This window comes from Opisthocomus hoazin, chromosome 1 (genome assembly GCF_030867145.1).
Source record: "Opisthocomus hoazin isolate bOpiHoa1 chromosome 1, bOpiHoa1.hap1, whole genome shotgun sequence".
Classification (NCBI taxonomy): domain Eukaryota; kingdom Metazoa; phylum Chordata; class Aves; order Opisthocomiformes; family Opisthocomidae; genus Opisthocomus; species Opisthocomus hoazin.
Genome location: NC_134414.1, coordinates 47,447,577 through 47,474,563, shown reverse-complemented (window position 1 = coordinate 47,474,563; position 26,987 = coordinate 47,447,577). Strand labels below are relative to the sequence as shown.

At 36.0% G+C, this 26,987-nt stretch overlaps 1 protein-coding gene across 2 annotated transcripts in view; it reads left to right on the top strand.

Moving 5' to 3' along the window:
• The window catches only part of KLHL1 (kelch like family member 1), a 267,087-nt gene that overhangs the window by 148,332 nt on the left and 91,768 nt on the right, over window positions 1-26,987 (top strand). For both annotated transcript variants that reach the window (XM_075422821.1, XM_075422810.1), the window contains exon 6: window positions 24,465-24,651. In XM_075422821.1, the coding sequence (XP_075278936.1) occupies window positions 24,465-24,651 (187 nt within the window). The remainder of the gene's footprint in view (window positions 1-24,464; window positions 24,652-26,987) is intronic.

Below are 26,987 nucleotides of genomic sequence, written 5' to 3'. Positions count from 1 at the left end.
AAAATTTACTTTTTATTACCAAAAGATGAAATTTTTCTGCTATGGTTAAACTTTAGTATAACTCAAATAAAACACTCTATTATTTTTGTTGCACTGAAAATTAACTGAAGAGCACTCTGGAGAGAAGCCAGGTCAAAATGAAAAGCTAATCGTTGGACCTTTGAGAAAAAAAGATTTGTATTCTTTACTTTTAAATTCACTAAAAAAGGTAAAGTCATAGACTGCAAAGATTATTAACAGATTGGAAAGATTGTACTGAGATCCTCTTGAAATGAATGTTTAAATTTATAGCCTGAGTTTTTATGATACCTCATTTCACTTTCAAGATGCAGTAATTATACTGGCGATGTGGTCAGACTAGAGTAATAGGATATCAAACAATGTAATTCAAGACTGAATAGAAGAATTTAGGAGAAGCCAATCAGTATTAATGTATTAAAAGGAAAGTGTCATGAAGCTGAAAATGAAATAATAGAACCTACAATGTTGCCAGAGAGATTTAGCTTAATTTTGCTCCTTTGATTTGCCTGAAACAGTCTGCTAAACTAAACCAGTTCATATTTCTTCATTAAGTCAAACTAGAAAGGTTGGTGGCTTGACCAATATAAGACATTATTTTGTATTATAATAGGTAAGATTTAGTTACTTCCTTTCAACCGATGTTCCAAATACGTTGTGTTAATCTGTACAGAAAACGTTTCTTTATTTATGTTCAGTTTCACTCTTAAAGGATTCAGGGAGAGTGGTGGAACCTTAAATCTTGTTAATGCTTTAAGGATTTTAGATTATTTACTTGCAATGTTCATTTAAAAGCTTATCATAATTATTTTTTCCTGTGCTTTTTAGTAGCATTCTTCACTGAGAAGAAGTTAGTATGTCATTAAGAAATAAACAAAAAATATCGTTAAGCTGATATTTTATTTTGTCAGTTGTTCGAAAACTCTAAGCAGCTACTTTTTGTGGCTAAAAGGTACTACAGTTGCCCTCAATTTTCAATAGTATTTTAAAATTAAATTTGAATAAAATAATTTTAATCTTCCAAAAAATCAAATAAAATTAGTACATGTAAAATAAAGCAAAAACATTTAAGACAGTTTGTAGATACGTCTTTTTTGACATCATATGGTAAACATATACACAATCACAGAATCACAGAATGGCTGAGGTTGGAAGGGACCTCTGAAGGCCATCTGGTCCACCCCACCTGCTCAACCAGGAACACCTAGACCCAGTTGCCCAGGACCACATCCAAATAGCTTTTGAATATATCTAAGGAGGGATACCCTACAATGTCCCTGGGCAACCTGTGCCAGGGCCCGATCACCCTCACAGTAAAAAAGTGTTCCTGATGAACAGACAGAACCTCCTGTGTTTCAGTGTGTGCCCGTTGTCTCTGGTCCTCTCACTGGGCACCACTGAAAAGAGACTGGCTCCATCCTCTACGCACTCTCCCTTCAGGTATTTATACACATTGATAAAATTCCCCCTGAGCCTTCTCTTCTCTGGGCTGAACAGTCCCAGCTCTCTCAACCTGTCCTCATAGGAGAGATGCTCCAGTCTCTTCATCATCTTCACTGGATTCTATGCGTCTCTCTTGTTCTGAGGATCCCAGAACTGGACACAGTACTCCAGGCATGGCCTCACCAGTGCTGCTGAGTAGAGGGGAAGGATCACCTCCCTTGACCTGCTAGGAATACTTTGTCTGATGCAGCCCAGAACATGGTTAGCCTTCTTTGTGGCAAGGGCACACTGCTGGCTCCTGTTCAATTTGATGACCACCAGGACCCCAGGTCCTTTTCTGTCAAGCTGCTTTCCAGCTGGGTGGCCCCCATCTTCTGTTGGTGCATGGATATACATACACATGCACATGCACATACACATACACATTTTTTTTTCATTCTCTTATAGTAGAATGTTCTTTTAGTTAGAGGTGAAAGTCTATAGTTATGGAAAGCTATACACATTAAGGTCTGGCTAGAATAGCTAAAGGTGTTCTCACCTGGTTCCCTGATGACTGTCCTGACCTGTCATCTAATGATTATTTTCCCCATGACCCATGATGTAGTGATCACCATCCCCACAGCTCAGGGAGCATAACGATTCCTCTGAATCCTTGCTAATTCTATACAAGCAAAAGTCTAACCTCATCCGCTGTTGAAGCTAAAACATTAACTGCTGCCCCTGAATGCAAACAGTACAGAGGAGTTCATATCTATATCACTGAATTCTCCTTATCTTTCTCTTGTCCTTTGCCAAAACAGGATGGTTTCTTCTATACTTGTACCTCCCATTCCCTGACTCAGGCTGTACCTGGAAACATTCAGTGCAATTCATCAGCATGTTTGAGCCTCTGCCTAACCCTATTTTTTTTACTAGTGATGCAGTTGCATTTAAGAAGACAAAAATCCTGGTTTTGCTGATTGTCTGTATGCAGTGTAATGTATCTGTTCCTGTTGAGGCTACAGCATGAGCCAAGAATGTGTGCAGCTTCTATTGGGCAAAACATTTTTGTGGTGTTTCTTAAGAGTGTGAGACATTTCTAATGACAGTTTGGCTGACAAAGCAAGAGTTAGGATTTAACACATGATACTGACTGCCAAGAATAGCATGACTAGTAAAGAATGAGGATGATCTGTTTTCGTGTTTCTCAGCAAAAATGTGCATGATAAAAAGAGCACAAATATTTACCTGCAGAAAGGTTAAGATAAAAATAACTTGTACTCCACCAGTGTGCTGTGCTGATAATGGATGTTTTTTGCAACTCCTTGTAATAGTAGATCTTTGGTTAATTGTGAAATCTAAAAAATAACTGTCTTGATTTTGGCTGGGACAAAGTTAATTTTCCTCTCGGTAGCTGCTGTGTTTTGGATTTAATATGAGAAAAATGTTGATAACACTGATGTCTTTAGTTGTTGCCAAGAAATTCAGTTTCCCATATTCTGAGCAGGTGTGCAGGAGCTAGGAGGGAGCATAGCCAGACAGCGAGCCCAAGCTGGCCAATAGAAATATTCCATACTGTAGACATCAAGTTCGGTTTATAAATTGGGGTTGCCAGGGGGCAGGAACCTCTCCTTTCTGGGAGTTTCAACTATGTCCTCTTTTCCATGAATTTGGCCTTTTCCTGTGAGTTTTAACTTTTGGGGGAATTTCACTAAATTAGTGAAATCTGCAAGTTCTAGGTTCCATGGTTGCTGCCTGGGGACTAACTATACAATTAGTCATCAGGCAGTGAGGAAAATTGCATTATGTATAGCTTGTTTTTCATAGTCATTATTATTGTTGTTGTCGTTTTTGTCATTGTCATTGTTGCTGCTGCTGTTGTTATCATTTCCTTCTTGTCTTATTAAACTGTCTTTATCTGAACCCCTGAGTGTTACTTTTTTTCGTTCTCCTTCCCATTCCACCGAGGGGGGAGGAGTGAGTGAGTGTCTGCGTGGTCCCCGTTGCCGGCTGCCAGGTTAAACCATGACAGTAGCATTAGGTAAAGCATAGACATTATTGCGTTTCTCTCTGCAACACTTTTAATAGTCTCACTTTTGGAGGCTGGCAAATCACATCATTAGGATAACACATAGTTTTTGCGTATTAAATACACTATGGCTCAGATCCAGTGAAACTAATCTAGGCATCTAAATTAGGTTTCTTTCCCGGGGGCAGAAACAATCCAGTCCTTATAAAGTGAAGTACTTAAATACCCTGTAAGTCACTCGAGAGAAAGTGAACTGATCCGCCTAGGTTCTGTTCTTATTTATACAGAGATGTTCTAGGGAATGTGTAGGAAATGCTAAGCCTCTAAATCTCCTCAGAATGCACACATTATTTCTGGTGATACATGATTTTAAAACTGTGTATGAATTCACATATAATAATCCACTAGAAACCCTTTAAATCCTAGCTTGGATAACTGATGTTGTGAGGCAAACTTGTAAATTCCTTCCACAGCTCAGCTGGCCTTTGGCAAAGATGTATTTCTCTGTACTGTAAAAAACCAATTAACCAGGCAGTCGTCAGAGTGAGTCATTGAATTCTGACCTTTCCAATATATATTGGGCTAGGCGAAACAATTGAAATATCCTTTGCTTAGCAAAAATGGAGGACATCATTGTATGTCAGTCAATCTCTAAATTTCTCCTTCAGAGCAGTGAGTGATTGATAATATGAAGTGATAAACTTTTTCAGTTCTCTAACCATCTCTAGTATCACTAAAGAAGGGCAGCTGATATGAATTCACATCTGACTAGATTTCTAGATTTTTTAGAGTGGTTCTCACCTGCTGGTCTGGGGTGAATGCTAGGTATGTGTGTATATTCAGTCATCCTCTACAACGTTTTGTGAATTCTTTCAATCATTTCTGAATTAAATGAATGCCAGGAGATTATAACATGCATCTGAAAGTACTGGAGGTATGGTTCAGTTTCTTATTCACGTATGTGCCTAGGCTTCTCCCCATCAGCTAGATTCCTACCCTCCAACCATAGGTGATGATGACGTAGCGCAGTTCCCAGCACATAGGAACAAACCTATCTGCTAATTTGAGAGATGTCATGAATTATCATGCTGCCTGGCACCCAGTAGATTTTCTGGAAATGTTCCCTCACAAATCCAGTGCCATATTTAGTGGCCCTGTGTAGATTCTTAGACACCATGTGGCATCTCAAATGTTGCTAAATTCTTGGTTTTATGCAAGTTAATTAAGCTGAATGTCAGCTTATTTAAGAATAATATAAATTTGGGGATGTGAAGAAGGTTGACAATATTTTTAATGTATTTTTTATGTAACTTCAAGTAAAGAAAAATAAACTAGTTGCATTAACAATTAATAACATCTCAGTCCATAAAAAAGAGGTTTCAGACAAACTTCTAGGATAGGCTGCGTATTCCTCTATTAGTTTATCAATGTAGGAGAAAGTTTGGCCTGAAATTTCACTTTCCTGTGATATGGCAATTAGTTGACTATATTCAGCACGGGCAGAATATGCTCTCATTTTTCTACTTCTCTTGTATAATGCAGTAAAGCTAACTTTTTTCTTTTTCAATAAAAACTTCTCTGGCTGTGGAGATACCTTGTCAGCTGATATTTTGTCTGATGAAAGATGTGTTCATTCAGTGCAGTGTGCAGATACGTTCCAAACAGATCTTTTTTGCCTTTTAGCTAATTCTAAAACTGTCCAAAAGTCCTATCAATATGGCTGGCATTTCTTGTGTAGACAAGTAACAGTGTGAAAATTTGTAAACAGTGAAAATTATAACCATTCAACACAGTTATGTGTGAAATTTATTTCCAAATATGGTTTTCTAGTAAAGTTTAGTAAATACCAGTAAATATTGGTAAAGCATCAGTAAATGCTTTGAAGCTGTCATGAGATGCTGTTCAAATAAATAGGTGTTGGCAACATGATGCTGTAACACTATTTCTTTATCCTACACACAGGCAACTTACCTGACTTATTAGGTGTCTCATGATATACTGACCATATTCTACTTCTGTTGCTCATTCTATGCAGTTCATTCTGTGTGAAACATTTATTCTCACAAATGTCCCCATTAGAATGTATAGAATGTGTCCATGTGAAAACATGATTTATTGATACATTAGATTATATTAACTGTCCAAATCAATTATAAGCTCTGGTCATATAAATAACAGCATATCTTTCCTTGACCTTCAAAACAACACCATTTTCAGTGCATACTTAAATGTCCAATACAGTTTTATTTGCGTAAAATTATGTCTTTAGTTTTGAGAAGACACGTTTTGCCTGTTCATGTTTTTACAAGATTATATTATTTATAGTCACTATGTTGCACCTTTCTGTCTTTTCCTGTCTTAGTGCCTGACAGATAGTTGATTATATTACATTGTTCCAGACATTTCTCGATGTGTGTGTGGCTATTCAGTCATCCTCTTTGGCCACATATGTTTAAATTCTTTCAATAAATTTGAACTGATTACAATGCCAGCATATTATAACTCACATCTGAAAATCCTGCATGTTCAATGAAACTAGTAAAAGTAAATGCAGTGAGAGTGGATCAAATAACAGTGGTGTTACCCGTGTCATTTTCCAGTTCAAACTCTGCTTTACACTTATGTTTTAATCATACAAATAAACCGCTTCATAATAGTTTGGATGGATCTCAGCAATGAAAATTAGCATAACTTTCAGCAAAGCTCCACTGTCATTTAGGCATCTACTGGATACGCTGAGACTTGCCAAGATGCTTACCACCCAGCTGTTCATAGCAATTAAAATGAAAGTGGATAGGTGCTAAGTACCTTTAAAGTCTACCACTGTAGTTTATGTTTCTAAACAGAGCTGCAAGTTGCTGACCACTTCTAGAGATCCTTTTTTGAATACCTTTTCAGATACCTGTTTCCCTTAGACCTATCCTGGCTGCTTTTTCATCTGTGAGCATACAACAGTTCTGGAGCCTTCAGCACAGGAAAGATAAGGACCTGTTGGAGTGGGTACAGAGGAGGGCCACAAAAACTATCAGTGGGATGGAACACCTCTTCTATGAGGAAAGGCTGAGAGTTGGGGCTGTTCAGCCTACAGAAGAGAAGGCTCCAGGGAGACCTTATATCATCTTTCCAGTACCTGAAGGGGGCCTACAAGAAAGCTGGAGAGGGACTTTTCACAAGTGCATGAAGTGATAGGACAAGGGGTAATGGCTTCAAGCTGAAAGACGGTAGATTTAGATTAGACATAAGGAAGAAGTTCTTTACTATGAGGGTTGTGAGGCACTGGTGGATCAGGTTGCCCAGAGAAGTTGTGGACGTCCCCTCCCTGGAATTTTTCAAGGCCAGGTTGAATGGGACTTTGAGCAGCCTGGTCTAGTGGAAGGTGTCCCTGACAATGGCAGGGGGATTGGAACCGGATGATCTATAAGATGCCTTCCAACTCAAACCATTCTGTGATTCTAACATGACAATTACCATCAGATTCAAACTGCACTGTATATAATGAACACTGTTGTTTCACTCCCCAATAATATATTTTTTTCATAGTTGCAATAATAGCAAAAATCCAATGCTAATGGATTTTTAAATGATTTTGTGGAGTTTATCATGCAGTAGTGGGCTCTATTTTGATTAATGAGGGCAACGAAGAAGTTGGAGAGATGTTTTATCATAGGAAAAAAACAAGCTTTTTGCAGACTTCACAGTTCTGTTGGTGTCTAACCAAGGTGGCAAGACCTTTCAGTGTTCGCCACAAATACTTCTAAACCAGAAAGCCATTAAAATCTGTCAGTGGAGTAGATTAAGCCTGTCTGCTCAGGAGCTATGTTGTAGCTACTTGAGAACACCATGCTGTACAGTTCCTAGAAAGCACAGCTTAAATTGCACACCTAATTACCTTGAAACCTGGACTGTCTGAGTCAAACCCAGATGTCTGTTTTTACCTTGTTATAATGTCTAACACTTCCACACATATTTAGTGCAAGTTGTGCTTATTTTCTACTTATAATTACAGAATCACAGAATGGTTGAGGTAGGAGCGGACATCTGTAGATCATCTGGTCCAACACGTCTGCTCCAGCAGGGCCACCTAGAGCCTGTTGCCCAGGACAATTTCCAGACAGCTTTTGAATATCTCCAAGGAAGGAGACTCCATAACATCTGTAAGCAACCTGTGCCAGTGTTCAGTGACCCTCACCGTAAAAAAGTGTTCTTGATGTTCGGGTAGAACCTCCTGTGTTTCATTTTGTGCCCATTGCCTCTAGTCCTGTCACTGGACATCACTGAGAAGATCCACATTTATCAGATCCCCCTCTTCTCTACAGTGAACTGTCCCAGCCCTCTCAGCCTTTCCTCATAGCAGCAAGGTGCTCCAGTCCCTTAACCATCTAAGCAACCTTTCACTGAGATCTCTAGTCTTCCTTATTTCCCTTATCTTTCTTATACTGGGGAGCCCAAAACTGGACAGGTGTGGCCCAGCTAGTGCCGAGTGGAGAGGAAGGATCATCTCCTTCGAACTGCTGGCAATTCATCAGCCCAGGACATAATTAGCATTCTTTGTGGCAAGGGCACATTGCTGGCTCCTGTTCAACTTAGTGATCACCAGGTCCCCAGGTCCTTTTCTGCCAAGCTGCTTTCCAACTGGGTGGTCCCCAGCATATACTGGTGTTTGAGGTTGTTCTTGCCTAGGTGCAGGACTTTGCACTTGTCCTTGCTGAACTTCACGAGGTTCCTCTTAACCCCTTTCTCCAGCTTGTTCAGGTTCCTCTGGATGCAGCAAAATCCTCCCAGTCACTGTCAGCCACTCCTCGCAGTTTGGTGTTATACAGCAAACTTGCTGAGGGTATACTCTGTCCCATAATCCAGCTCAGTAATGATTTCTGTAATGTAGCGTAGCAGTATCTAAGCTAGTTTGAGAGTAACTAGCTTATCAGGATAGTAACATGGTGAGAGCTGACCCTAGCAAAGATTAAACTGTCCTATATTGCAAGTTTTGCTGCTACTTTTTGGTTTTCCATAGATCATGCCTCCAGAGGTCATGCAAATGTAACTCATTGAAAGCAGTGAAGGCAAAGATCAATCACTACTCTCAGCAATTGTTAACAACATGTAGTTTTAAAAGCAGAAACCTTTATTGCTCTTGACATCATTTGCAATCTGTTGCTTTTAATTAAAAAAGGAAGGAAAAAGGGATTGCAAAGGCTTGGACTTATAGAATGCTGTAACTTGAATGCTCTTCCCGGAATAAGGGTAATGAGAGGTCTAAGAGATGGATAGGACTTCCCTAATGTTATGTCCCTATTTTTGCAGTGTAGCACAGTTTTCTGCATCCTTCCTTCTCCCTTAAAGTGATTTTGCATACTAGAAAAACACATAACCAGAAACATTTTCTTCTCTAGTTCTAGTTGAACTGTCAACATTTGAGAGATTATGTACGTACTAGAAGAATTCAGCATACTGGACATTTGTAACATTTATACTTGAAATATAGTATATGGAAAAAAGTGTTTAAATAGGCAGTTCCCTTTCTGTGGGAGGCTTTTTTATCCATACTTTTTGCCTATTTCTGAGATCTGAAGATATTTGAAAGAGAAGAGCATTATTTGGGGAAAAGATGCTTTTTTTGTATTCCATTCCTTTGTGTTTATTCTCTTATGGGAGTTTTATCAAAATGACATCAATTTTGGTAGACTACAGTTAACTACAGTTAACAGGTAACTACAGTTAAAAATAAAAAACACAGTAATTTTCAAATGTAGGCTATTGCCCGTTATTGACTGAATAACATTTGTGTTTCGTTTGTTGGCATCTGTCATGCTTTTACACAATCCTCTTTATGATTTATTACTTTCAGAAGAAAAAAAAATAATTTGATTCAGAAGAGCTTCAAATAAAAACGTCGCCTTTGAACCAAAGGAGATCAGACAATAAGAGTGTTTTGTAACAGCCCAACCTTTTATTGCTTCTAGTGTTGGGGTATTTTTTTAATTTTCTCTTTTATTAATGTGATTTTTTTGTTTGTCTTCCTTATGAATGCAATTTGACCTCTAGAACTTTTTTTTATGTCTTATGTAGTGTTTTAACACTATTGCCACATATGCATGGGTCTCAGAATTATGTTATTACTTTTTTCCTCAAGGAATAGAGAAGAAAAAATATAAGGTACTCCAAGACAGATTCATCTCACCTACCTTTAGATATCTAGAAAGTAAATATCTAACATATAAGTATTTACTTTAAGAAGTGATTTGTCTTGAAATAAAGGGTTTTTTTCTTCCTTACTAGGGAGAGAACCTAGCATGATGAGATCAAATGTAGATATCTGTGTCAGTATAATTAAGTGCGTAGAAAGCTTCCATCTTTTATTTTGCACTCCTTATTTCAGCTACTATGTGTCTATATATAGATTGATAAAATCATTGTGAAAAGACATCACTAGAGGCAGAAGCTGGAGGGGATCGGAATAAAACAACTACTGGTTTCCGAAACTGAATATCATTTGAACCAGTAACACATCAGGGTGAGAAGTAAATTGGTCAAACTTATACCAGTTTCACAGATAGACCCAGTAGTACTAGTAGTCCAACAGAAGTCAGTGTGTGTGCCAAAAAGGTGTGGGCATATTTAAAAATTAAGTTAAAATTAAAGTTTGAACAGTGTTACAAAAGATATCAAGGGATCACTTACAGAGAATAATGTTGAAGATTTTAATAAATGGGCTCATTAAATCATAAGCTTTGGGGAAGTTTTAATGTTGTGAAAGTGGTTTCAACACCACTTTTAATTACTTACCACAGATGCTATCGATGAATATTCCTATCCCATGACTTAATGTATTTAAGAGAGTGGGGAAAAAAGTCAGTTTCTTCATTTTTATATCAAATGTAAAGCCTCAGAGAATGTACATGTGTGATTTTTTTTCTTTATCGAATATATTCATTTTGGTAACCTAATGATACATTTAGGAAAACCTACTAGGCTACATTCTTTCTGTTTTGTTTTGGGTTTTATACTCTGATGTGGGGAAGGGATAGGGAGGACTCAGGAGGACTCAGGATTAGTTGAAAGCCAGTTTAAAATTTCTTCTGAATATGAAATTATTTTTAATGTGTGGAGAAAAAATTGGAATTACAAATCAATTAAACACTGAACACATTTCCTCTGACAGTGACTGTGGTCACTAAAAATACCAGTTTAGCAGATGTCAGAGTTCAGTTGTTAGAAAACACAAGTAAATATCTTTCCAGAAATCCCAGACTAAGACTGTTCACTATTATTGCTGTGTGATTTATCTCTTTGCAATATATTATCACCTGCATGCCTATAGAGATCACAGACTTACAGACTAATGAAAGTCTGTTCTGTCTAAGCAGTAAATCTTAATGTAGATTATTTGTAGGAGAAATTATCATGTATGTTCATATATATGTGTTCATATATATGAACAAATGATTATATATGTTCATATTATATATGCTCATATATATGTTCAAATGTGTCAAGAAAGGACTGGTCTAGAGTTTCTTAGAGATCCTTTAGTGTGCTGCAAGTTATTGCTGAGGAAAAAATAACCTGTCTCTGAGAATACAGATATCTGAAGGATTTAGTACAGTCTCTTTCTTTGTGACTTTGTTAAGCAGCTGGCTTGACTAACTCACACGTTATGAATAATTTAGCCCATGAGCAATACAAACACTGAATTTCATTTACTGAATATTTGTGTTACTACATAAAAATGTCTGGAAGACATCTCTGAGCTAAAACAGGTTTCTGAAATCCTTAGTTAAACATGAATAAGAAAGAAGGAATTCCAAACAGATCCAGAGTGTTCAATGAGCTGAAAAAAAAATGGTAGAAAGCAACAAAATGAGACAGGATAATTTAGAGAAATTTAGTTACAAATATATTTGATTACTTAATTTCTACAACTATATACTGAAATAGTTGTTCTAAAAACAAGTAAAACGTCAAAAAGATAAATTCAGTATAAGCTTTGTTAAAAATTTTAATTTAAGGCCCCTAATTTCAAAACAGTCAAGTGAGTAAATCAGATTATTATGTTGGATTCAACTCAGTTCATTCAATTTCTAGCAAAACAAAAAGGTCTTTAAGTAGTATTGCTAAGTTTCAGTTCAATAAAATGGAATTTAGAAATGGAGTTTAAACTTCAGCTCCATACATGATCAATTTTTGACCTTGTGATCTCTACATTTATAAGTCCAGAACAGATAACGAGTTTTGTATTTTTTTAAAGGAGAGAGTGAGGGAATGTTTAAGAATTTCAATCTACTTCAGTCAAAATCTATTTGTAAATCGGAATCTGGATAAAGAACGACACTGTTGGCAATACCTGAGCGTATCCTCAAAATTCAATAATTGCTGGAAAATAAGTTTATGATTTCAGTAGGTTTTTATTTTCCTTTCAAGATACAGTGATTTAAAAGTAAGACTTAAAAGAAGTGGAAAATATATTTATAGTAATTCACAATTATATGATTCCTGTAGTTGCACCTTCTGCTATGCAAAATTAAGTGAATTATTTATGTACAAAACTGGCCCAATTTTCAAATTATTGTATAATTTATGATGTGTTTTCTAAGCACTAGTCTAAATTTTAATCTAAATTTTAAAGTTTTTTAAATATGTTCTCTGAATGTAGTTCTTAAACATGTTAATAATGCATGCTTAATCAATAGCACAAAATTATTTCTTGCGTAAACATGCTGCTGTTCTCATTCCTGCTGTTAGTATTTTTCTATGTGAATAATTACTGTGGTATGTCTAAAAATAAAATTTGTTGTGTATTTTTTCTTATTAGAAAATATTACTGATGACAGATATATCTAGCTCATTTTACTTGAGAATAGTTAGTAATATTATTAGTGGAAACCATTTAAAGTTCTAATGCAGGCATTTAGATTAATATCTTGCATTGTCAAGAGAGCCATAATTTTCTCTTACTTTCTTTTTGAACTGTTCTTTTCAAGGAGAGATGTTAAGCAGGAAATTCACTTAATGTTGCGAGAGCAAAAACGAAGGTGAAATTGAAAGAAGCAAGCCACACTTGAATTCCATTCCCCAGTACCTTTTTTCATAATTATCTTTCATTTTTACTTTGGACAAAGGAAGAAAACTATTTCAGAACTAAACCACAGTAAAGGAGAATTCTTGATTCTGAGATGCTTCTGTCCACTTTTCCAAGCATTTAAGCACTTTCGTACAAAAGATTGGAGAAGTTGGTCAGAAAATGGCTTGTAAATTTTCAGCTGAAACAGAAGTAAGAAAATTATAAAGAATTGGGATATATTTTCTGCAGAAAAATCCCACCATGTTTTGTGAAGGGTTTTTATTTCTGAAGGTATCAATCCAAAACTCAAAATCTGTTAATTTGAAAGTTCTGTTTTTTTTCATGGAAAATGCTTTCTAACTTGTAGATGACACAAAAATTCAGTATTAGTTGTCTTTCATTTTTGTAATATATAGAGTATTATGTGGATTTTTTTCAGGGATATGTCGCTTTGTATATGAAAGCTATCATAAAAAAGGAAAACAACATATTTTATTTTCACATACGATGGAAACTAGGCAGGCAGAGTTTGATATTTTTTAATGTTGTGTCTCTTGTCATTGAAAGCCTGCTCATGCATCTTTTTGAGCCCCACACAGAGTGTTTGCATGTACACTTTTGTTCTTGGGCATGTGTTAGGGAGTCAAAGTATTAAATTGAATCTCTTTGTAATACCTGATAGATAAACAGCATAAATGTGAAAAAATTACATGGCCATTTAAATAATGCATATTTGTGGAGACTTATTGGTAAATGGTTAGCTCAAAATTGCTTGTAACATCACACTTCTTAGTAGTAAGTCTGAGTTTTCTCTGTTTATATTATATTCATTTTCAGAATTTTCAGTATGATTTTCCTAATATACTTTGTGACACTAACTAGATAAAACGATTTAGGATAAAACTTAGTATAGTGAGGTTTGGGAATCATCTGCAATGTGTTAATCTAGATTAAAAATTTGGACTCTGCATGGGAAAATCAAATTGATTTGAGCAAAAACTATCATGCCTTTCAGAAAAAAAGGCAACACCTTTGGTATGTTGTTTCATTTCTCAACCTTACTGGACTTTTAATAAAAGAGTAAATTAAACTTCTATCATTTCTAGAAAAGAAAGTTAGTTAAAGTGCTTTATTACGTACATCATGAAAAGCAGCATTCATTCTTTTCTAGCTAATTTTTAACAAGTTTTATAATAATATAAATTCACAATTTATATGAAAGCCTGTTATTCCTGATTTAAACCTTCTTAGTGAGATTAGCATTTAAATTATCTGCCATCAATTTTATTTAAGTTTTTAATAATGGTTGATGTGTACTCAATACCTGTAGACTAAATCAAAGATTTTATTCATATCAACTGTAGTTCTAATCCCAGAGAAGATGTGAATATATTAATTCAGGCAGAATCCTAAATTCATTGATGCATGACCAAAGGTATTCATACAGAGGCATTTGATATGCTGTTAATAACATTAGCTCAGTATACTGCTGTTTCTGCCTATAAGCTCTAGTTGAAGTGGAAATAATTAAGTTTGATATCAGGCTGTTCTTGGTAAAAGAAATAAGAAGACTATTTACAATTATTGCAGAATTGTCCTGAAAAATAAACTGTCTCCATGATCAGTTTATCTATGAAAAATGTAAATGACAATTGCTGATAAATTGCCAGTTGCAGAACCTATGTTCAGCTCTCTCAAGGAAGTCTGCATATTTTTTTTGAAAATTGAGCATTTCAACAGGCTACAAAGATGAAACAAAAATATGAAAATAATTAACTCACTGTTTTTTTTGATCTCATAGATTCAAAGCTTTTAAATAAGGGCATGAAGTTTAAACGTTATTAAACAATTAGTCTTTGTAACAAGAGGGTTTGTATGCACCAGAAGTGGCTCAGATATTATTGGTTTTGTAAAAAAGTAGCAGCACTTTGTGGGGGATTTTTTTTTTCCTTAGTGTTTGCAGTGGAGCATAAATAGCCTAACTGATATTTCTTAAAATGGGTATACAGAGTTTTAATCTGAATAGCAATGAATTAAGTTGGAATCTGCAGTTACAATGGTATTTACAGGCATTTCTTGCAGATGTCTTATAGACAGAAAATACAGTGTCAAATTATTTCTTCTTTTTACCACATTAGGCAACTGAAATAATTACATTCATATACCAATACAATGACATAGGAATAATAAAGTCCATTTTTTCCAATAAAAAGATTCTTCTAATTGGAGGTTTGTCAAAAAATGCACAACCTTTCCTAACAGCTAGAGCAGCAAAAGCATGGTAAGTCTTTGAAAGTGGACTAAGAACTTTTTTTAAAGAAAGTTTTAAAACAGTATCTTTATAATTTCCAGGAATTCATACAAACCCTTTATTTGCTTTTCATTTTAATCTGTACAAAGAGCAATCTTGACCTTACATTTCAGAAGCCTCTATTCTTTTCTGATAGCTGCATTGCTATGATCATCAACAATAACCAGCCGAACCAAAAGGACAGTGATGGCTAATCAAACATCTCTCTTGAAAACCATTCAATATGCAAACTTGAGGTCATTCCTTCTTCAGATTTTTGTTTCATATGGTAATATGTTACTCTGACTCAGTGTTGTCAATTGACTTCAGATACATTTTGGATCAAGGGACTTATGGTCTTTGTTAAACAATATGTGCCATAAGAAATCCACATTTCATTTCCTCACAGTTTATTTAAAGAATTTGAAGCTTTTTGTTCTTCTGTTAAGATTATTAACATCATTAAGATAAAGCTAATCCTGTGTTCCACATAACATTGTCATGTAAGTTTCTGAGGGCACAGGACTCCTTGGGTTTTTTTGCAAGAATACATTTAAACATCAGGATAATTTTTAGAGAACTGGAAGGTTGCTTTCTGTCTACCATAAAATTAATGTGTTTGGGTATGAAATGTAATATTATCCAGGGTACAGAATTACTATTCATTGTTAAGGACTATTCAAGATTCTAAATCACAATAAAGAGACATGGGCAGATAGAGGCTACATAAAGCATAATTTTGAATGATGCTGTGCCCCTTTTGGCAGAAATAATCATTGTTAAAAAGAAGATAAAAACTTTTGCATGTGCTTAGTATTGTACTTTGGCATGCAGGGAACACGTTCTCACCTTGTTCAGTTTTATAGCCTTGGCACCTGTCCTGGAGAAAGTAACCAAGTCTTTCTTTTTAATGGTAGGAATCCTATGCTGGTTCCTTATCTCCCGCTTTGGGTAACTACTGTGTCTGAGGCACATAAAGAGGTAGTAGAATTTGAGGGTTAGTTGACCCTGACTGAGCAAATATTATCATATCTCACACTCTTCAGAAGGTAGCAAGCTCTGCCTAAATAACCAGGGCATGTTCTGTGCCTCTTCAAAAGGATAATGATACTATGAAATTTTTGGTGAGACAGTTCTGTGGTTCTTTCATTGCCTTGTAGTCTCTTCCAAGAGTGGGGTGCAGGAGAGGAGAGGGTGATTATTTCCTTCCCCAGCAGGTAGCATCCTCGTTTTCTCTAGTAGTAGCTGAATTTCATCCTAGATCTCACATTCAACAGGGCAGAATAAGACCTGTCCCATCTCTCAGATGATCATTTATGTAGAACATGTGAGATTTAGCTTAATATAATAAGAATTAACTAATCAAATCACTAATATTCTCACCCGGGTCATAGGAGCAAAGCAAAGAGATAAAAGAAGGACTGAGGGAGATCTGTCAGGGAGCAGCAAAAGTAGAGATGCTCCCCAAGGGAGGAAGGTGGTAGCTGAGGGTGACAGCAAGGCAGGCAGCATAAGGGCGCAGTCCCATGGTACGCCCACTGTCAGTCACTGCACCAGTACCAAACTCCTCCTTTTGTGCTCATTAGACTAAGCTTTCCTTTTTGGCAATACATCAGTACTTTTCACTCCAGATAAATTAAATGTGCTTCATTGATTTGAAGTATGCCTGCTCTCTGCAGCATTGTGCTGAGAGTGATTCAGAAGTACAGCTGAGAAAGGACATTGTGGGTGTTTTAACTCGGAAAAATGAGAAGCGTGATGACACAAAGTTACTAAAAATTCTCAGGATATTACTAGTCTAAGAAATTCTAGCAATGCTAGAAGTAACTATCATTAAGTAGCACTGACATGGGTCTTCTGAGAAGCCACAGAAAAATCCTTGACCCAGAAATCTTCATTTAGTATTAGATACAATTCTCTTTTAATTAAGTATGTTGTAGCCTTGAAATAGCAAGCTGGATATAATATGGTTTCCAGGGAAACATCCTTATTAATTGAATTTCCTGATCAAGTGCATCCTGATTTAATAAAAATATATGGATTATTTTGATGTAATAAGGAAATATAAATATGGTGTAGGAAAACGTTGAAGCATATGATTGAATTTTAGACAACACGAAGCAGTTAGCTTTATATGACTTTTGGTTTCTAAACAGTAGCTTTAATCTCAACTTTTTGTTTTCTCACTCAGAGGGTTTAGCCATTAAGGTATTCAGAAGTACAGTGTTTGTCACAAGTCAGCCTGTGTGCTAAAATAAATGGGTGGGAAGGAGTAATGAATATTTTTCTAAAAAATATTTTTCCTATATCTTCACAATTGAGAAAAGGCCTATGTTTTACCCCATAAGATTTTTTTTTCCTTTACTGTCACTTTTTTAGTTAGTTTTTTTTGTTCTTGTTGGCAAAAAAATCGTTTATGATTTGGCCATTGAGTAAAACTTTTTTTTTGAGGAAAACAGCATGGGTTTCTGTCTGCTGTTAAAGTTATATTTAGAAATGCGTTCTTTATTTCCAGGATGAATTAGTAATAGAAAGAAAAAGAGTTTCAGCCTTTATTTGTGGTTGGTACATGATATCTCAGAATTATTGGACATGACAGAGTTCACTGATTATCAGTTCTTTATTTGAAACACCTGGCAACTCAGAAGATCTTGTAGATATAAATATTTGCTTTAAAAGCCTAGGCACAGACTGGAACATCAGAATAAAGAAGTAGCTATCAAATAAGAAGTCAACAAATATGATTGTTGGACTTTGATCCTTACTGATATAAAAAGCTTGCCATAAAAAAACTTGTCATCAATTCCGTTAATTTAATTACATATTATAAAGTATAGGTAACAGTATATTGCCTCAAATTTGTGCAGGAGAAAACTAATACATTGATTTCTCAGCTTTGCTGTGGCTGTATTCTGTTAAATTAATTGTTGAAAGAGTACACTGTTTGGTTCAGTAGTCCTAAATGTATGTTAAATGATTTTGCAGAGAAGACATCACCCTGCCTAAACTCTGAACATGATTTGTCTTCTGATCTTTGATTTTTAATCTACTGAGTAGTGTGCTGAGAACTTCAAAGGGAAAAAATTACGAAAAGGATATATTAAAAATCTTAATATTACAAAATATGAATTAGCCTAGTGTTATGAAATATACTTACTACTGCTGTTTGTCACCACACTTCAATATTCTGATTTACTAAAATTAATTGCATAATAACCAGTACCAGAACATGTATGTGCACATACACACAAATCCTTATGATACTAACAGGCAAAATGCTTGCTTTTAATTTCTTGATAATCTGAAGTTTCTGAGCCCTTCCACTGATATTGTTGTTGCGAAGATTATAAGGATACACTCTTTGGAATGTTTTTAAAAATAGTAGCTTAAATAACTTCCTAACAATTGTATTTTCCTCTATGCACAAGGGAAGGTAAATAAATTTGAAAAGAAATTGGACTCTAACCATAGACTCAGTTTTCATGTTGCTCAATTTAGATTAATAGATACATTAAAAATTCCAGTGATTATTCTGCTATTCTTCTACTGATCCTAGCTCAGTAATATTAAAAGTAAAAACATATAGAAATGCTGTATTTTGCATAATAATATTACAGTCAAGGTCAAAACACTCACCAGGTATGAGGGAAGAGAATAGAATCTTGATACTTAAATTCATGAGGTTAAACATGAAGGTAGTATATGTTACTACGTAATATACTTCAAGAAATATCTTGGGTTGCTATACCTGTGAGAAAATTAGTTGTTTTCTAAATTTAAGAGTGTTTTCACATGTAATTTTATTTCAAGTGCAATTAAGTTGCAAATATTTATATCAAGCTATTCACCATATACAGTGACCCCTCTTAAAAATACTGCCATCAAGGAACATAAATGTCTTCAACTGGTTTTTGTGTGTGTCTGTTTCTGTTCTGCCTCTGCCTCGTACTATTTTAATAAGAGTCTGGACAACCCAGTACCTTGAGCCTTCAGACACAAAGCACTTATATTATAAATGCATGTATGCATTGTTTTAAGCTGTATTAATGCCTATTTAGTGAACTTGTTTTTCCAAAAGAGACTTTTTCTTGTTTATCTGAAATCTAGACACAGGCAAGTGTGTTTCTGAGAAATGAACCTTCAATATAAGATAATTGTGTACATGACATTGGCTCCCTCCTACCAAATTTCTGTGGTGAAAGGAATATGGCCTTGGATTATATAGATCAGCAGAAATTAATTAGTTTAAAGGATACATATATGCTACAGAGATGTAAGAATGGGAGTTTGTGACAAATTTAAAGGAGCAGCAGGTTTAAATTCAAATATTTTCTGTAACATTTATCTGAATCTGAACTCATATTAGCCAATCTCAATATTTTTCTTGGTTTTCCAGTCACTTATTATTCTGCTGCTGCTGTTTCAAAGATGATTTAGTAGTTTCTTAATACAATAATCATGTACACTTATAAAAATGAATGTGATAAATGCTTTTATTTTATTAGAAAATAATAGCAAATGTAGTTTTGGAAAGCAAATACATGGAGGGACTTCTATGCCTGACTTTCCATGTAAGATGAGAAAAGTACTTGTCCCACCAGGCATAGGAAGTTGATATGAAAATCTGCCTAAATGACATAAAGCATGTAAGCCATTCATCATTGAGACCTCATCCCTTCATTTGTTGTTACATTAATCCAGATTTGGGACATTGACAGCAATTTATTCAGAGATCCTGAAAGATATTTGAAGTCCCCAAAATATACCGATACAAACATTTATATATAAAGAAAATATTATCAATACAATATGAAATTATATACAAAGAAAATATTTTCGATACAATATATTGATACAAATGAGGACCTTGTTCTCACCAACAAGGAGGGACTGGTGGGGGATGTGAAGCTCAAGGGGAGCCTTGGCTGCAGTGACCATGAAATGGTGGACTTCAAGATCCTTAGGGCACCAAGGACAGCACATGGCAAGCTCAATACCCTGGACTTCAGGAGAGCAGACTTTGGCCTCTTCAGGGACCTGCACAATCTATTTACAAACATTTCTATAAAGCTGTTAACCTGGACCATGTTCAGCAACTTTTTGTGAAAACATTGTCATCAAGGAACATCAAGCTCTCTGCTTTCACATTTTCATACTTTTAACTTTCTTATATCTTAAGTGGTAAAACAACACATTGTGTTTAGTCCATAAGTCTGATGACCAAAAAAGTGTTTTATTTTTGGTTTAGCCTTGTTAATTGTACATTTGTGATATAACATGTATTTATTATAGCATTTACTTTCACATCCTAAGAAGAACACATGACTATTAGGATTACTACTTGCTGTTTTAAGTGTATTATCTATGCAGTCCTTGTGCAAACTAATAAATTCCATTGTTTATTTTGTATTACCTCTGCCCTCCATAAGATTACTCGAATAGAATAGAATAGAATAGAATAGAATAGAATAGAATAGAATAGAATAGAATAGAATATTTCACTTGTAAGGCACCTACAACAATCATTTAGTCCAACTGCCTGAGCGCTTCACTGTTGACTGAAAAGTTAAAACATAAACACTAACAAGCATGGGGCATTGACCACCTGTTCCAGTGTTTGACCACTCTGTCTGTAAAGAAATGCTTCGTAATTTCAGTCTACTGTTTGCTATGACCCTAGGAACTTTGCGTGTATTGCTGGCTTTCCTATGTTAAATTCTAGTTTTATTCGTTCTCCCTGAAACTAGCTTAATTACTTTGTGATGAGGGCTTGACGTGTGGAATCAAACTTCACAACTCAGAGAGTTATAAAGCAGGTATGTTTATTGCGGCGCCGGGTGCAAGGGGGATCGCTCCTCCTAACTTGCACACCGAGTCACGAAGCATGCACCTATTTATTACAAAGCTTATCTAAGTAGGCTGGACCATTGTAACTATTTCTAGGAATTCACTATCATACTCCACCCCCCTTTAGCACCTGCGCAGTGTCGTCTTGTGGTTGTCTGTGGGGTCTTCTGGATGAAGGCTTGTAGTCTTTCTCGCTGTGTGCTTTCACTTTGGCTCAAAAATTCCTGAGTTGTCTGTGTTGGCTGAGTCCCAAACCACATAGAAACAGTTTCAGCTAGAGAGTTGCTTCTTACAGACAGCAAAGTTCTGGTTATCAGTCCTTGTTTCTCTTCATCTGTCTCGCAAGCAGTCCTTGTTAGCTACATTTGAGCCACAACAGTCCATGCTAGCAAGATTACAAAGAGCAGAACTAAATTAATTAAAAGTGTTTAACTCTTACCTTAACATAGATGCAATGTTATATAACGATATTAAACTAAAGCTATAGCAAATTCGAACTAATTGTCAATTTCCCACATCAGGCTCTTTGTACCTCTTTGTATCTCTGTCTAGTTTGTTTTCCTTTTTTTTTTTTTTTATTCCCTGCCTGTTTTTCATGATATTGATACACAGATATTTTATGAAAGCAGATACCATGAAGTTGGACAGAGCCAAACATGATGTGTACTGTGATCTGAAATGTACCATAGGTTTTCAACACAGATCAGACAGATTAAAACTATGAGTTTTGCTAACTAGACGCTAATGCTTTAGTAATGAAAACTGGATTTCATCTACTTTTGCCTAGAACTTCATTGCACATCAGTGTGACTCAAACTATCCACAGGTTTTCTCACTCATGATTAGCCCATGGAGGATACCTCCTAGTCTTGCTAATTCAGGCAGCTAGCTTTAATTTAATAAAAATGAACTTTAACAAAATCCTTTAATTTATTTAGCTACAATGTGTGGAATTTGTGTTAGAACAGAAAATGAAATATCCAGTCTTCCACTACAATGAAGTCTCCTCAACTTAGAGAGTTTGCTCTGCAGTTTAATAATAGAATCAAACTTTCCCTATGGACAATAAGTAGCCAAGTTAGAGACTAATGAATGAAGTCCTTCTTCAATATAAAACATCCATGATTATTAATAGCACAAATCTTGCTACTGTTATAGTAATCTCTCTGCTTTGCCACATAGCTTTTGTACATATATTGTACATATATTAGTTTGCAATGTACAAGATGTGTGTAGCATTTAACCCACTCAGAATTACTAATAACTGCACTAATTTTTAATGTAGATAAATTTACTATAATGTGCCTGGAGGACAAACAATAATAATAAATAAATAAACAAGCAAATAAAAAATAAAAGCCAATCTTTAACTTCAGATTTAAAATCATAAGTTCTGTGTTGGACAATTCCATTCAGGAGTGACATTTTGGAAATGTGGTGTATTAATTTCTGCAAAAGTCAGCTTCAAGATCTGTAGGAGTCAAAAAGACAAAATCAAAAGTTGCAAGTTACTAGGAAACAAAAAGATAACAAAGCAGAGCACATCATTATGCTACCACAAATGTCCGTGGTTTGCCAGTATCTTTAATAATATGTGCAATTCTGGTCCCTTTACAAAAAGAATCTAACGAAACTGAAAGGTTCAGAAAAAGCCAACAAGGGTTAAAAAATATGAATCTCCTTTCATATGAGCAACGATTAATTAAGCTGAGATTCCTCAGTCTAGAAAACAGTCAACTAATGGAGAATATGACTGAAGTCTAGAATATTATAAGGAACTTGGTATGGCAGGGCTCAGTTATTAATTTTGTCTTTCAATAGACGAATTAGGGAGCACTCACCCAAATAACTGAATGAAACAAATTGAGTGAAAGGAAATGAAGCCACAGGAGCCAGGTATGAAACAGAGGGAGGTAAACCTTCATATACAGTTAATGACAGCCTGAATTTGTTGTGAGGACATATTGTGGATGCAACAACTTTACATGAATTCAAAGGAAGACTGAACTAGTTAATGGAAGAGAAGGTCTCTGAGAATTACAAAATACATGGAAGAGACATCCACTTCAGAACATCCCTGATCTGAAAGTTGGACCTCGGGGAAATATTAAGGTGAATTAGTATGTATTTGAAATCAGATTTATGGTTTAATCCCTGGACACTGAGTTATGGCCACAGTTGGAGACAAATTTTATGTAGGCTAGATGAACCTCCTTATTCACCTCTTATAATAAGCAGGTTTATTGTCTGTTAGGTCATCAGCCATGTAAAATAAGAGTTCTGGATCACCACTTGAGATACTGAACTGTGTATTGCCTTTCTTTGGAGGTGAATAGAATCATTTTTTGACTGTCACCTAAAATCAGAAGCAGGAGTCTGCTGTCTAAATGTATAAACTATTAATATCTCAGATGTCACAGAACACGTTATCTGCAAGAGACTGACAGATTAACAAAGGACATTTGTGCATTCTTCAGCAGCTGTTGAAGTCCAGATGAAAGAGCTGAGTCCTTAAAAGGAATCTAGCTGCCTGTGTTTAGGCAAGCACAAAGTAGTTTGCATACATTTGCATATATGTCTGTGAGGGAGATACTGCCTCATAGACTGGGAACTAAATTCTCCTGCTTCCTGGTCTTCAGCCACTTCTCTGAAAATGCTTGATTCTCCCACATAGTATTCTGTGAGATCTAGAAATCTATCAGACTGTACAGATATGCTGCCATATACAATTAAAACCTGCTCTAATTTGATAGCCAAAAGAATATAGGGATTTACCTCTAGAGGTAATGCTCAATTGCCTAACCATAAACATCAAGAGTTTGATCAACTTCTGACACCTTAGGGTATCTGAGACATCTACATGAGTCTGGCAGATGAAGCACAAAATCTGCGTAATAGTTGCACTCTTCTGGCCTGACAGCAGTGAGATCACAGAATCACAGAATCACTGAGGTGGGAGTAGACTTCAGGAGGTTTCTAGTCCAACCTCCTATTCAAAGGTGGGTCAGTTATTACATTAGAGTCCAACAGGATCTTGAAAACTTACAGGGTGATCTACAGCATCTCAAAAGCCGGTACATATGTACATACAGGCAAGTGAATTAAACACTTAACATTTACAACTTGAAACCTTCTTCCTTGGGAATGTAATAAAGTATTCTTTCATCTATATGCACTGAGCATCTGTTTTGGTAACAACTTAGTGTAGTTTTTATGCTAATTGCAAACATGGTTACATTATCTGGATTACTAATACTGAATTTTGCCAACAATACAGCAAAATAATAGATTCAAAACTTGCACGTAAGTTCTTTTGTTGTTTGTTTTGTTTTTTTGTTTTTGGGGGGGACGGGTGTTTGGTTTGGTTTTAGAAATGAGATGTTCCCAGAAAGTGTTAAATAAAATATGATAGAATGTTGTTATGTTATATGACTGCTGTTCAAGATGCTTGCAAAGAGGTGCTTTCTGGATCCTTTCACTGTTACACTGGAAACCATTAAAAATAAGTCAACCTGTTGCCTGCAAAGGAATACTTATTTTTCTTCAGTGTAAGAAAGCAATAAGATTGTAGTCTTAAGGGATAATGAAACAGTGATCTAAAAATTTCCTAGAGTCTTTTAAGAATAAGCTAAATATTTACTTTCCTGTCCCTCCTCCAGAAAAAATTAGCCCTGCAAACCCATATGTTCTACAGTGAAGTGATATACTTACTACATCTGTTTTGTGATCCTCTCTCGTTGCATGGTATTGCTTTTCTAAGAATTTCTAGCATTTTTGGTTCACAATTGTGTCTTTCACAGATCTTGGCTGACCTAGAAAACCATGTGCTTTTTAAGGATGACCTAGAATGCCAGAAGCTTATTCTGGAAGCCATGAAATACCATCTTTTACCAGAGAGAAGAACTCTCATGCAAAGTCCAAGAACTAAACCTAGAAAATCTACAGTTGGAACACTTTATGCTGTTGGAGGAATGGATAACAACAAAGGTATTAGAGGATATTTGTTAATTTTTAAAAGTTATATTTTGTATTTTAGAAAATAGTGAAATAACTTTCTATTCCAAGACTGGGGTGGTGGTGTCTAAGTCAGTCAGGAAATGCTGCCAAGACTTTTGATCCAATGAAAATCTACCAATATTTAAGGAAAAATACAATACTGTTAGAGAAAAGAAACTGAGTTTGAGTTCATGCTTATGATCATAGTTTCCAGAAGGAATTTTAACAAAAAAATCTAGTGGCATTCATTTACCTTAGTTTTAGCTTTCTAGAAACTGTGTTTTGTTTATAGAAGTCAAATATGTGCGCATCTTTTATAATCAATGAAAAAAGGCAGCTCAATATGTAGTGTATTTCATCCTTAAGTGGTTGTCTGAAATATTATGGATGTTTCATGTTTTTCTAGTGCAGAAATTTATCAATTGTCTAGAGGAAAAGCCTTGAAAACTAGCTTAAACCAGATTGCTACTTTGTCAACAGCTAAAACAAGGTGAAATTATCCCCATCTTACTATGAAGAAAAGTAGGAAGCAGTGAAAATTTTATTGAAGTTTTTTTTTGTTTGTTTTTTGTTTGGAAGAAGAATTATGATGACATGCTTTTATTCCTGTTAAAGGACTATAATCCACTGATTTCTTGAATGAAATAACATATTTTAACTAAAAGCTAGCTGTGTTGTAAGCCCATATACTCAGAAAGGCTTCTATTATTATTTTTATTTGAAATTCACTAACAATTCCACAGCATCTTACATTTTCAATTCAATATTTAGACTGAAGAATACGCCTTCAGAAAGTTCTAGTATAGAATAAACTGTACTTAAAAAAGTATAATATAAAATTAAAACTTCAGTATTTCACAACTCTGTTTCTAGGTGTAGCTATTGCATTTGTTTATTAATAGCTGTGGTAATATCATCTGCAAAAGTATACTGCAAGTTTTTCCCATCAAGTTACACCAATGATAAAGATGTATGACGTGTGCTTGTGTGAAAAATTTTGAGAGAATAGAAGAGTGGTGAGAAATGAATCGATATGTGTATTTTCTTATCTTAGCTGCAGATTATTTTTATCCTTTTAACATTTATAAATGTTTGTGTAGCTAAACATTAGGCATGAACTTACATAGTGAGCAATGTCTTAGGATCATAAAATAATTGGAATACAAATTCCCTCTTACTTAGGACAAATGGAGATGAACTCATTAAGTATTCAGATAGTGGAAATGACTATAAACCAAATTTAGGCGCAGCTGTATTTGTTCTAGCTTACCGTACAGAACTATTCCTGGTTCACATAGCAAATCAAATACTGAAATGTTTAGGAAGACAGCACAGAGCATAGCATTGTTGCAGCATCAACACACAGCCTATTTTGCAGATTCAGCTCAGGCAGAAGCAGTTTCGTTCGGCAGCAGCAGGAGAGAACGCAGCGCAACAGGGGTTCAGCCCTCTGTTGATGTAAATTCTGGCTGAAAACAAAAGTACCAGGGCTTATATATATTTACAGCAGATAAAAACTGCTTTGAGAGGCGAGCTGACATAGCAAAGCAGTGTCTGCGTAGCAGACACCGTTACAGCCAATGTTTTTCTTCATCAACGACCTGGATGAAGAGTTAGAATGTACCCTCAGCAAGTTTGCTGACGACACCAAACTGGGAGGTGTGGTAGATACACCAGAAGGCTGTGCTGCCATTCAGCGTGACCTGGATAGGCTGGAAAGCTGGGCAGAGAGGAACCTGATGAGGTTCAACAAGGGCAAGTGCAGGGTCCTGCACCTGGGGAGGAACAACCTCATGCACCAGTACAGGCTTGGGACAGACCTGCTGGAGAGCAGCTCTGCGGAGAGGGACCTGGGTGTCCTGGTGGACGACAGGTTAACCATGAGCCAGCAGTGTGCCCTGGCTGCCAAGAAAGCCAATGGGATCCTGGGGTGCATCAAGAAGAGTGTGGCCAGCAGGACGAGGGAGGTTCTCCTTCCCCTCTACACTGCCCTGGTGAGGCCTCATCTAGAGTACTGTGTCCAGTTCTGGACTCCCCAGTTCAAGAAAGATGAAGAGCTACTGGAGAGAGTCCAGCGGAGGGCTACGAGGATGGTGAGGGGACTGGAGCATCTCCCCTACGAGGAGAGGTTGAGGGAACTGGTCTTGTTCAGCCTGAAGAAGAGAAGGCTGCGAGGGGACCTTATAAATACCTACAAATATCTCAAGGGTGGGTGTCAGGAGGATGGGGCCAAGCTCTTTTCAGTGGTGCCCAGTGAGAGGACAAGGGGCAATGGGCACAAACTGAAGCATAGGAAGTTCCGTCTGAACATGAGGAAGAACTTCTTC